Source organism: Heliangelus exortis, chromosome 3, assembly GCF_036169615.1.
Source record: "Heliangelus exortis chromosome 3, bHelExo1.hap1, whole genome shotgun sequence".
NCBI lineage: Eukaryota > Metazoa > Chordata > Aves > Apodiformes > Trochilidae > Heliangelus > Heliangelus exortis.
The window spans coordinates 63,535,758-63,549,469 of record NC_092424.1 but is presented as its reverse complement, the minus strand read 5'-3'; the positions used below and the strand labels follow the sequence as shown (position 1 = coordinate 63,549,469).

General features: G+C 36.0%; 1 protein-coding gene across 1 annotated transcript in view; it reads right to left on the bottom strand.

Annotated features, from left to right (window-relative positions):
- The window catches only part of TRDN (triadin), a 212,082-nt gene that overhangs the window by 128,155 nt on the left and 70,215 nt on the right, over positions 1-13,712 (bottom strand). The window contains 5 exon segments of the mRNA XM_071742449.1: positions 1,976-2,167; positions 3,509-3,568; positions 6,318-6,377; positions 7,723-7,782; positions 10,383-10,442. Of these exon segments, the coding sequence (XP_071598550.1) occupies positions 1,976-2,167; positions 3,509-3,568; positions 6,318-6,377; positions 7,723-7,782; positions 10,383-10,442 (432 nt within the window).

Sequence of the window (13,712 nt, the reverse complement as noted above, 5' to 3'; positions counted from 1 at the left end):
TACCTTTTTAAATGTTAATTAGAGTAAGAAATGATGCAGCAGCAGGGACATCATAACAACCCTTCTGTGATTACAGTTATATTTTTTACATTCTTACAGAAATGCTGGCAGAATTACTCCTCTGAGCAAGAAAAAGTAAGGACTGAAGGATCAGGAAATTTTGGCAAAACCATATTGACTTCAAAATTATGTTCATCTTGGGTCACAGTGGGACTGAAATACAGAACTGAATTTTCTGTGATCATGCAGCTGGGAAGGATGAAAGTAGAAAAGGCAGGTTTCACTGAATATGTGTAGCCTTATGTCCGGAGATAGAAGCAGTTTTAGAAACTCTTTCCTTCCTTCCTCCACTCCAGAGGCTCATTCCCACTTTCACCTACCACAGTTTAGTGCACAACCTCTGGGACCACATTATAAAGCAGACTTACAAAGTCATCTGTGAATGTTTGATATTAAGATGGGTCGTTTTACTGATATTTATCTGATAAAGGAAGGGAGAAAAAAAACAATCCACGGTGAAGCAAATAAAAACCCCACCACTCTCTATTGCTCTCAGTAATCTTTGACCTCTACTTACTTAAAATATTTTCCTGTCAGAGAGTAAAGTGCCTCATCTGCACACCATTGCTTTTTTGAGAGCCTTATCCTGACAGTATGGAATGGATCACACTGTGCACTGAAACTCTGTCACAGCAAATAGAAACTGAGAGAGATTTGCACCTCCCCAGAGGAGATCAGCAATTTGCTGAATTTTCCACTTGGTCACTGCAATCAGCATGAAAGATGCTACCTTGATTTTATGCCTCAAGAGGGGAGCTCATAAGCAGAGCTCAAAGGCTCCACTCTTTCAAGCAAAAAACAAAATAATCTAGAAGAGAAATAAATGTTGAAAAACACTGATCCATCATGCTATGCATGTGAAAAAGGAGGTTATGTCTCAAAATCTCTCAGTTTTCTAGAAAAGTTTTAGGCAAGTCTTAATAGGTCCAAAGCTGATGGCTCTGAAATTCTGTGAAAATCTGCCCAGCCAGATATCCAGGCAAGGCTGCTTTGATCCTCAGGCATAATGATTTATCTGTGGTTATCAGCTGAATGGATCAGATTAGGTGTGCCATGCAATGCTGAGCTGCTTCTACAATTGTCAGAATAATCCTCTGCCTGCAGTGTGGCACTTCATGCACAGAGGCAAGTTCTGCCACCTTCACTCATACAAAATTGTACCTAACACCATGGAACAGCCCTGGGGAAATCATCGAACCCGTCAGTGGACATTGGAAGTGGAACAATCAAAGTTGCCTCTGACAAAGAGGAGCATGCATTTAACGTCTCCTTTTGGTGTTGATGTGTGTTGACTCTTTGCTTTTAATTATTTTTTTTTTTTCCTTTCAGGAAGGTAATATTACTTTCCTTTTAAGGAGAAATTTGGAAGCTGTTCACATCAAATTAGGTCGGACAGGTATGTCATTGTATCATTCAATACAATGACTCAGAAAATGACACATATAATCTGATGTAATAAAAATTATTAAATTCCCTTTACTCTGCTGCTATTTTCCATATTGTTGCTGAGTACATATGCAGATATACAGAGAGAACATGATTCTCAAGAAATCACTGGACAGTCTGCATTCCTCCAGATAATTTTACTAGCAAGGCACTGCATAATATACTAATGAGCAAATTCATGAAGATTCCAGCCTATAAAAAGAGAAATTGGTCCTTGTTAAAGAAGAATTTCAACTAAAATGAATATTTAGCCATGACAGAGTTAGAACATTCTGGTTATCTAGTTTAAATTTATTTTATTCTCAGTAGTCTCCTTCTAGCAATCTGAGATTAATCTGGAATTGACTTGTACTGCATTTTTATTTTTCATGGGTGGACTTCTGTCCTTGCCAGCTTTAACTTCATTCTCTCTGCTTCTTCCCTAGTACCTTTTCAAGGTCTTCATCTGTTTCCTCCTGGTTTTGTTTACCTTTCTTTTCCGATTTAGTTATAGTCTGAAGAGCTCTCTCCTCCTTAACTTTCGTTTTGGCCTTTATTAGCCCAACTTCTGTTGTTTTAGTCTCTGCTTGCTTGACCTTCTCAGTCTTTGCTGCTTCTTTTCCATCCTTCACTTCCTTTTTAGCTTTTCCTTCCACTTTCGTGCTCTTTACTTTCTTCTCCTCTGCAGGAAATACAGAATAAACTCTCAGTGAAATTCTTTCCCCCGGTACCATTTTTGAAATCTTGTGCTATTATTGATGAGTGTTTCTTCATTATTAACACCTTGCTCAGGTCTGATGAAAGCTATAATCCCCCCAAACCAGACAGACAGACAGAAACATGAGATGCAAACACTTTTTGTCTTCAGACCTGTACCAAGTGTTTGACTGATACTGTAGTAGGCTATGGTGAGTAATATTCAGTTTTTCTAAACATGCTATCCTAGTTTTTATGATATACACTATGGTGAAAAATGTTGATCATGAAGCAAACAAATATGGAAGGTACTCCCAGACTAAATCTGAGGGCTAAACTCTGCTGTAAGCTGTAAAAACAGTGGATTTAAAGTGTGGCTATTTGTAAGGGGCACTTTTGTGCACTGATTCTATGTGCCTGTCCAAGAAGTTTTGATTTCAGTCTCTCTCTACTACGTTCCACAAGCTAAAAGACTGGTGTCAGGCAGGCAAATTCATAATTGCATCAGTGCGTCAGTGAGAAGGTTCCAAGCAGAATTACTGAATTGCAGATACCAGTGGCTGAAGGTACACAGAAATTGGTGAGACCAGGGCTACTCTTTCTGCTCATATGTATCAGCAGATTTCTCTTACCTGAGACAGGGGTGCTGGCAATATGTGTGTTTCTCATCTACTTCCAACAGCAGTTCAAAATGTTGCTGAATATGGTTTAAACTAATCTGTTTACTCTAATGTTCACACTTCTGGTTGGGGTTTTTTTTGCCTTTTTTCTTTTTTTTTCTTTTTTTTTTTCATAGCTCTGAAGGTCTCCATCTTTGAGGAAAAACTTGAATGCTACAAAATCCATGTCTCCTGTAAGGCCCTGGACTTCTTTTTCTGATAAGCCACTGGGCTGACTTCACTGATTTTATCAATATGTAAACTCAATAGTTCTACCTATTCTAGACCAGAATATGGATATTTACCTAAGTGCAATTGCAATTTACAAACAAAGCCATATGACCAAATATTTCTGGGTAATGAACAAAGAATTTCCTTAATTCGTTGCAGTGGAAATGTATATATGTCAGATCACCTAAAAGCAGGCCTACGTTTTTTATGGAAAGGTGGTTCATACCTTTAATTTTCATTTTTAAACCAGCTTTGATCATGCACAGAAAAAAAACCTGTGTGTTCTAGAGACATTTCATTCAAATTATATTTGAATTTCATTGATGGATCAGGTAGCTGATTTTTCATACGCATTATGTTTTCTGCTCTAATATGATAAAGTTTATGAAATTTAATGTAAATTCTGGTAAGAAAATGTAGTATAAATAAATAAATACCTTTGGGAGAAGGTTTCTTTTCAGTTTTGTCATGTTTTTCAGGTTTGTCTTTTTGGATTACTAGAAAGAAGTACAGTTGTACGTTAGGGAAAAAAAAACAAAACCTCACAAAGAACAAGAAAATATTGCTAAAACACAACAACATCGAAAGTTTTACATTTTTTCATGAGTCCTGTTTTTATGTTCCCCAAATTCCTGCTTCTTTTTCTCAGGTTCAGATACAGGGTTAAAAAGCTTCAAATTATCTGTAGGGACTCATCAAGCTTAAGAAGATAAGGCAGCCACCCCCATCTGAAGCTTTGTAGGGAATGTTTATCCTGCATGTTTCAGATGACCCAAACTTGCTCCCCTCAAGCTCCAAGCTCCAGAGCTGGTTTGCTCTCCTTGTGCTCCAGCCAAGGAGCAGCTGTGTGGCTTCATTTGTCTTACAGAAAGAGGATTTCTTAGCTTGGGCTCACAGTCACACAGACATAGCCACAAGGCTGGTGCTACCTTCAGAGCCCAGCTTGACTTGTGTTCATGTCTGTGCAGGATACACTATGTAAACACACACTCTGCTTCGTCCCAGAAAAGCTGTCAAAATTTTACGCAGAGACTTCTATCTTTCCTCTCTTGGTTGTCATCCAGACACAGTGCCGTGACAAAACAGCCTTGAGAATTAATTACACTTCTTTGAAGTGATAACTACATAATAGCAACATCCTCTCTAACTGAATTACAGTCTGAAATTGCTGCCTATATGAGCCATGATTGATATTTAGACTTGTTTTTCCTTTTTTTTCATATAGCTGTTTCAAAGATGATGTGTTTAAACAGCATTTATATCACTGAGGCTTTCTGGAGCCTCTAACAGGAGCTGAAAAAAATACCCTAAGTCTTTTCATTGAATGTAGAGAAAAATCTATTTGTAAGGGTCACTTTCATGCACCGATTCTATGAGCCTGCCCAAGAAGTTTTGATTTCAGTCTCTCTCTACACCAGTTCCACAAGCTGAAAGACTGGTGTCAGGCAGGCCAGTTTATACTTGCATCAGTGCACCGGTGAGTATTTTTTTACTGAATTACAAATTATTACTGAATTTATTACTGAAATTTATTTATTTATTTATATACTGAATTTATTACTGAATTACAAATTTTTATTACTGAATTACAGATACCAGTGGCTGAGGGAAGTCACCACCTGAAATTTCAGTAAACCTGCTCCCTGACATTGGCCTGGACCAATCATCCTCACTTCATAGGGTTTGGAAGTGCTTGGAATGGCCTCCTAGAATTGCTGGCAGCTGATGCAATTTCTTGCAGGCTTTAGGCAAAAGGGAGGTGAGCCTCACAACTGATATCTCGACAAGCTGCTGGCAAAAATGTGCCTTAAGGAGCAGCAAAGGCAACGAGTGCCTTAGTGTACCCTGTCCTGCCATGGCATGGCATGGGAACTACTCCAGAGAGGGCAGCATGTCTGAATGTCAGACTGCAGGAGCAAATCTCCCCAGCTACAAGGTAGCCAAATTATTCATAAAAGTTTCCAGCCAGTGACTGAAGTCATGGCTGCTGATAAACACATTAAAGCTCTTAGTGATTATTTGGTTAGCTGACAGAAGATAAATGGGTAAACAGCCTGGCTGCTCATTAGGAATATCTCAGTGACTGTTGGAAGTTATTTGCTTTTCAAATATAAACACCATGAGCATTTACTTTCTCTGAATTTCTTCATTGTAATTTCACTTTGTAAAAAAACGCCTCCACTTTCAGGTTATACACTGAAAGTAGAAAAAATGACCAAATATCCCTTTTAAAGAGCAGCAGAACAATGACTATCTATCTAAGACCTTAAGGCTTTATGTCTACATTCCACTTTTTCATTTTCTTTACTCCCAATGTTTGCTTTCACATTTCTCCTTAGAGTACAGTACAATAAACACTGGTTTGTATATATATTTCTATGAACAGATCCAAACTAAACCTATTTGACTTGTGTCCCATCATCATCAGGTTGATCTGAATGCAATAACAGACTAATTTTAAGATACATTGCATAGTATTTTTTAAAGAGTTAATTAAGTAAAAGTGAGAAGAGATAAAAATTGAAACCTAACATCATTATATAAATATCTGGTTTCCAAAAAGGAATACAAACTAGCAATGCTAAGCAATAATAAACATCAGGGCAAGAAAACTGGATTTTTAAATCCCCCTGTCCAAGTCCCTGCTAAAGATGGAATTATCAGTCAAAATAATACTGAAATAACTTTTCATCTATGATATTGCTTCAGAATATATTATAGCATGATGAATAGATATGTAAATTTAAACCAAAGCCCCTTCTGTCATGGAAGACAATAGAAATCATTTACTGAAATGAAAATGTAATTGCAAAAAAAGTAAAGGCAATTTTATATTTATATGTTGGAAGACTCAGACAAAATTCTTGCAGTAGATCTACACCAGATAGGGAACTGATACACAAGAGGAAGGCTTCTTTGCAGACAAATTTACTGAATCCCATTGTGGAGGAAAAGGCATCAAGGAATGCAAATATAATACTCATAGGATTGTTCCTTTAGATGCAGAAGAATGATTCATAATTAACCCCATGCATCTAAACAATAAAACTGAGCAAGAAATATATGTTGAGTAAGACTTCAGTCTGTGGCCAATGAAGACCTACTCAAGAAACAGTGATAGCACCCAAAAATGCTAGAAGAGTCTAGAAGAGTTTTATACTTTAAATATTCATCTCCACACTTTGTCAAACTATCTAAGCACTAAAAATCTGCAGTTGTACAGTATCTAACAATAATCTGCATTACCTTTAGAAGGTGCTTTCTTTTCACGTTTTTCTGGCTTTTCAGGTTTCTCTTTGTGAATGTCTAGAAATAATTAACAAGATAGTAGCTATTTAAAAAAAGAGAAATGTTGCATTCAGAAGAGAAAATGGAGAAAAAATAATCAAGAAACACAAGTAGGCACCATAGCTCTCCACGCAAAGAACCAGAAAGCTCAATTCAGCTGTTGCTGTTTGCTGCTGATGCCAAAACAAATATGAACTTTTGAAAACTTGCCTACCATCCCTGAGGCCTCTGCCATCAGCTGGGGGAGGAATGGCCTTTCTAGCAGAACTGTAATCCCATGAAAGAAGGTAGTCAAGAAGAGTCATGTCTATTTCTGTTGTTTATGGTTTATTTTGTTTTGTTTACATTGTTATTAGTTTATTTTGGTTTATTATTGAGCTTTCTTGTTTATTACTTTGATTAATTTTTGAAGGATTTTCTGAACTTCACATAACAAACAACAATCTTTCCAACTATGAATGATTAAACACTATAATTAATTACAAATCTAATCACAATGGCATTATAACTAATGCTTTTTGGGGCTTTTTGTTTGCTTTTAATTTCCACTTCACAAATTGAAATAAAGTACACTTTAGAAACTAGATTTCTGGATCGAGTTTCATAATAGACCCGAGGTGGGCAATAGTCACTGAGTGGTCTGGAATATTCTTCTTTATGGGCTCTGATTTGCTAATTTTTGTGGTTTATGTTCATACAGCAGCTTCTTCAGACTTGTAGAACTGATATTTGTATGTGGTCATATCTTCTTAGGTACCCTACAGGCACCAGGCTTGTGAAAACATCCAGCTGCCTATTTGACTCCTAAATATGAATGTACATTTAGAACTTAAAACTGTATGCATGAGCATTGCTGTGTGCTCTCCAGCTCTATGCTGGTGTTTCAAAAGAATTGTGGGAGACAAAGCAGTAGGTACCTACTTATTGCAGGTACCTACTGTACAAAATTAGTCCTGCCTTATTCAATGCCTGTGCAACAGCCCTACATATTGTATAAAAAATGTATTTGAAACATTTTTCCACATGGTCTGCCTCATTACTTCTGCTTAAAGGCTATCAGGTGATTTTCCTGGATGATCATGTTCTCTTAGCAACCATATTTGCTGTGAGCGTCGGAAATACTAAGAGATCAGTGGGATCCAGAGCATAAAATATCTCCCTTCCTTAAACAAAACATCCAACGAGCATGCAAAAGAAATATAAAATGCTACTCAGTCTGTATGTCTGCAAAACTTTATATAAAACCATGAGTTTTGTTAATAGATTTTATAGTATTTTTTCCCCCTAAAAAAGGGGATTCATAAATAGAAATTTAGGAGACAGTTCTAGGGTACTTCAAAATGTTCTGCTGTTAAATAATTACCTGCATGCCTTTCCTTTTTTTCAGGCTTTTCTTGACTTTCCAGTTTTTCCTTCTGAGACACTAGGAAGGAAGAAATACGTTCATATGTGTTAAAGGAAGAAAAAAAAAAAAAAAAAAAAAAAAAAAAAAAAAAAAAAAAAAGAGGTAAACACACCAAGAACCATGGAAAAGCCTAAGAATCAAAAATACTTCTTCTAAAGTATTTAGAAAACAAAAGGAGATAAACCAACATTTTTGCTAGAGGAACACCAGTGCTTGCAAGTGTCTATCCATTCCTGAGGCAAGATTTTCAGAAAACTGTCAGGAACTAAAGCAGATCTCACAGTAGATGCTGCTGCCTGCACTAGAAGAAGGACATCACCTGGGCAACCCCATCACCCTGGAATCAGGTAGAGACCTGTGAAAACCCTGGAATCAGTCCTGGAGCATAAGAGTATCACATGCACAAATGACACATCTGTCACTTGCCAGCTGGCTTGAAATGGATAACCAGTAATGGATGTGGATAACTAGCAATGGACACAGATAGCTAATAATGGACACTGGCTGAGATCAGTCCCTGGCAATGGCAGTCTCAGAGCCATAATTAGATGTCCAGTGTGCACAAAATAAAAACTAATACAGTGGAAACTGTATTATGCTATTGACATATTCACATAACATTTTCTCCTCTCTTTTCTTAGATTTTGCACATTAGTTTTCCAAACAGTGGGAAATAAGCATGTGGAGTTTAGAGCACTTCCAAAAAATGAGCTTTAAAGCTGCTAGCTAGCTTTAACTCAAACTCCTGTGGAGATCTCACCCCAGTTTAGTTTTTGTTTTTTTTTTTCAAACATGAGAAAATAAAGAAGTTATTTTATTGTACTGTGAATTCCTTATCTAACTGTAAGCATAAGAAAGGTAGAGAATATTCAGGCTCTCACATTTTTAGTAATATAGTGATGAAATATATGAGAATGAGCTCCTGACATAGCTGACTGAGTCTACTCTAAGCAACTGAGACACATCTAATTATTCTCTCTGTCATTAGATAACTTTCCTAAACTTCATAACAGAAGTTGATTAGAAATCAGAATAAGTTATTTACTCTCTCTGTTCTCTAAACCTTAAAAAAGGAAGGGACTTAAGGTAGAAAATCAGCAGCTAAAATGCAGGGATGCAGTGAAACTTTGGAGTCTCCCAGTCACACTACAATGAAGGCCAGGTAACCATAGCTGTATAGTTTTAAATATAATGTGGATTCTGAAAGTGCTGTTTCTTATTACTGAATACAGAGAATCTCTATACGCAACAGTGTTTTAGTAGCAACTGTAGCAACTGTTCACTAAACAAACCTAAGTAATGCATTCACTTTAGGATAAAATCCAGTTAGGTAGATAGAGTTTTAGTAGGTGTAATCATTATTTAGGGCAGTATAAAAATTCTTCTTCTTCTTTGCCTCTATGAGCTTCGCTGGGATAATTTTTTCCTGTTCTAAGAAACTTCAAAAAGCATTAAATATTATTCTCTTGTGATTGAACTGAAGAGTTTCCCCAGTTTTCCACAAAATAATAGGAGAAGTCTTAATGACACATTGATGTTTTTAATATGGAACAGTACAGTCTTTGCTCCGTCATTTTTCAAAATCTCAGAATAAAATCTCTCTTGCTACCACCATTTCATTTTCAAGTAATAAATATTAATCCTGTCAGAAGCCTGAATTTATGTGCCTGCCATTAATCTCTAGAGTTAGTCTTGCTAATTCTGTGTATTTTGAATTATTTATATAAAATGGAAAAGCTCCAATCAGAGACCAGTAGAAAGGCCTAGTCAAGCTCAGGTTTCAGGAAGGTACACATTTACTTGTGTTGTGAGACTCATGTTCTTGGTCTGAAATTAATGACTCATGCCTGGATAGAGAGTCATCTCTTCTTTGAGTGATTTATTATGAACATAGGACTATTTGTTCTTCCAGAAGGAGTCTTTTCCTCCAGCCTGAGACTTCATTAGTTGTATTTTTAGGTAAAGGACATGTTCTCAGAAGGCTTAAGGTGTTTTGACAAGTAAAACTGTTCCAAGAAAATTCCATTTTGCCAAGAAGTCCCTCACAAGAGGCAAACTAGATGGTGGTTCATGGAGCTCAAAGGTAACTCATGAGCCATGGGAGAAGAGGAAGCAGCATCCTGATACTGACTCCTACAGCCAGTAGGTCTGTAATTTGCTTTTGGGATGAACCACCAGCAAATTAGTAAACCCTCTCTAACGTGCTCTCCCAAACACCTCTGAAATGGGTCTGGGGAAAAATTTTTTCAGACGCACACATTGGAAGCAGAATGTATTGCTTGTATTTAGTAAAGAAGAAAAAAAAAAAGGCACCTATTATGCTCTGGGCATCTTTTACATAAGTTATGTATAGCAACTTATGTTTTTATACACAGTATTTTAATTTTTTTTTACATACGGTAAAAAATTATTCATTAGTATCTGAATATAATTTTGGCCTTTTTGAAGAGTGATAAATTCAAAGTGCTTCATCCTCATTTTCCTTCCAGATGGCTTTCATAACATCTTCTCCAGCCTTAAACATAATTGGAATTAACAAGAAGGGTCTCAGAGTGAATTGATCAGACTGTTTTAAATCACTGGTAAAAAGACACAGAACATGAAATACTGATACATACCCCTTTCAGGTTCCTTCTTCTCAACTTTTTCTTGTTTTTCAGGTTTGTCTTTATGAATTACTAGAAATAATAATAAGAAAAACACAATTCAATAGGTCTTTAATGAAGAGGTATTATGTAGACTTATTTCACAACAGTGGTCAAGGGAAAATATTTTTAAAATCATATAATGGATTTTATTTCTGGGTCTCAGGCATTAGATGATGTCTAGACCTTCTCAATGTCAATATTTAATTCCAAGTCCAAGAGGAATATTTTTCCTTGAGTAAGCCTTCAGATGTTAGACCATATTCCTTCAGAATAAGTCGTTATTCAGTAACCTCAACCTAATCTGTGAGATCTCTTTTTATCCTATTACACAAGCACCTTAACTCTAAGATTTCTGACAGAGGAAATTATTTTCAGCCCTTGACAGCATTGCTTTCTATTATTAACAAAACCCATCTTCCATATTGCTTTCCATGCTCTTTTTTCTTTATTTTTAGCTATTACTTCAGCCACAGGATGGATTAACAAGAAAACATCTCTTTTAATCAGAGGGTAACTTCAGGAAGAGCAGCTGTTCAGAACATAACCAATTACACAGCTTGCTAAAAGCAGGCAAACATGAGTCCTTACAGAATCTATTGCCCACCCAAATTTCAGATGATGTTTTTGGACTTGGCTATATTCCATATCCTAATGATTTAGATAGCCAAAATTTTCCTCACCAGCTTCTACCAGTAAAAGACTCATGTTCTCTAAATTCATGGAAAAAAAAATTTTCTTTTCAATACACAAGTTTCTGTCAATAAATAAACCACAAAAAATACAAGTCTGATTAGAAGACAACTGTAAGCTTTATATGCAAGCACAGTAATGTGCATACATCATCTTTGCAGTCAATGTCATTTCACAAAGGTGTAAGCAATTATTAAAAAAAAAAGTCAATGTCTTTAAGAAAAAATAATTCCAAACGCTCAGTAATTTCATGATGGTTTGCCTCATTTGCATTATCCAAATACATTTCCAGTCATGGCAGGCAAATTATTTTTGATAACAATTAGCAGTGCAATGGAAAGTGACTGAAGGGAGATTTTTCACATCTGTAAGCTATGTGGACAGCCAACTTACACTGAAAAACCAAGCTGTAAAGCACTCAGCAGTACCAGCAAGGTATTACTGAATGAATTACAGATAGCAAGTCATTCAGTTACTTTAGGATATCTAGAAACGTTCCAAGTAAAAGCAGGTTCCCCCTATGCTGTATATAGAATTTAGACTGAATATTTTTTGCAGAAACACTTAGTATGCTCTAACATCTCACATTTGTGTAAGATGGGGGATAGCTCTGTACAAAAGCTTTGAGCCAGTGTGTTATCAGTTTTGGGTGGGGCAGTAATACAGTTTTGCAAACAATAGCTCTGTGATGATCAATAGCAGGGAACATGAGCTTCTCCACGTCAGGTAAAAGGCCTTGTAGTCTGTACACCAGAAAGTATAGCTGAGCTATGCAAAACAGACTGGCAATCAGAAAGCTCATTTTCAGATAGAGAATATATTACTTGTGTAAGGAAGACTGTTGGTTTTTGTTTTGGTTTTTTTTTTTTTAAATATTCTAATTTCTTCATAGCATATTCATATTGAATGGCTTGAAAAAAAAAAACAAACCCACAATAAAATGGGCCTTGAATGATACTAACTGAATAGAGAGTATCAGGAGACCTAAAAGTGGACAGAAAATTCTAATTTTAGATTCCTTCACATGATAAAATTTTATAAAATGATAAAAGGCAAGGAAATATTAATATTTTTTTTTTACTCCAAGCTAAAAACTTGGAAAAGGGATCAGATGGATCCTTCTTGAGAAATAAAAGTAACCTGGTGTATCTGGGCAGCGAGCCTGGAATGTGGATAAGCGGAGACCAGGCTGGCATAAGCAGAAGCTATTTTTCTCTTCCCAGTGATAGGCTGAAGGTGATCTCTGGTTAGTCCAAGAACCCTATCCTGTGTGTTGATATCCCCAAAGCCCCAGAGCTTGCTAATCTCAGATTGTAATGTTTACCATTACCACTTATGGACACTGTCAGAGCCGTGGCTTTTGGGCAGAACCTTTTTTGGGCAGGGCAGGTGCTGTCAAAAATGAAAGGGTTCACATTTCAGGGTTGTGATGACTGGCCATTTTTGACTCTTCAGTCACAGCTCATTAAGGACACCAAAGTCCATGAAAGCTTTTGATCCGACAGGTTTAAATCTAATTTTGCTTTTGCATATTAACTCTTCCCCCACACCACCGCCTCCCTCAAAATATTTTCATGTTCAGCTTCTTATGTAGTCCTAAAAGCTCTGTCATAGAAAATACTTCACTGTCTGCAGATCTTTTCTGGATTTAGTCACTTGGATCTCTTTCTTTGTAAAGAGCTTAATACATGCTGCTTTTCAAGCTCATAGTTGCAAGCATTACATTTTAGAAACAAACCAAGCTGGCCGTGATACTGTTTCTGTGAAACTAACAAGAGTTAATTTTTTTTTCTTTTTTTTTCTTTTCTTCTTTTTATATGAAAAAGAAAGAAAAAGCACAATATATTTTTAAGGCTGTAAAGTCAAATATTCTTCAGCTGGAAAACACTAGAACTAAAGCTTCTCATTCAACTTTAATTCAGCCGTTTCATTTGCTTTATGATACACATTGTAATTAAAAGATCACCTCCTTTCTTTTTAATAAGATTCTTCATTCATCCAGAAAAAATTAAGAAGAATAACAATTAAAACTAGTTTCATGACAATCGTATAAGGTAGAATTTTGCCACAGCTTAAAGAAATTCTCTTGGATTTCCTTACAAATGCCAAAAAAGAATAAACTCAGAATGACCTTTTATTAGCATTGGAAAGAATGAAACACCCCAACCTAATTTTCACTAACCTAGATTTTGGAAATTGCTGAAATATTTTTATAGAATGAAAATTCAGCCTGAGGCAAAGGGATAAGCAAGAAAATTTTTTTCCTCAATGACTTCAGTGTGGTAAATTTATAAATAGTGTAAAAAAGGAGCTTATAATGGGAATTTTTTAGGTAATTTTACAATGTATTCCAAACTTAATAAGAATATGTCTATCTACTTCATATAAAATTAAAACAAAAAAGCATAGCACATATGTGAGAGATTTTTCCAAGTTTCAGTCATGCAATAGTATATTTGATTTGCATCAAGTGGAAGTTATAGCAAAGGGGGATGTGATTTCATTTTTACATTATTAAAATGTTTGCGGTAGAGACATTCCCCATCATAAAAATGCAAGTGCAAAAGAATAAATGCACTAATTCCATACCTAAGGGAAGTAAAAATGGTT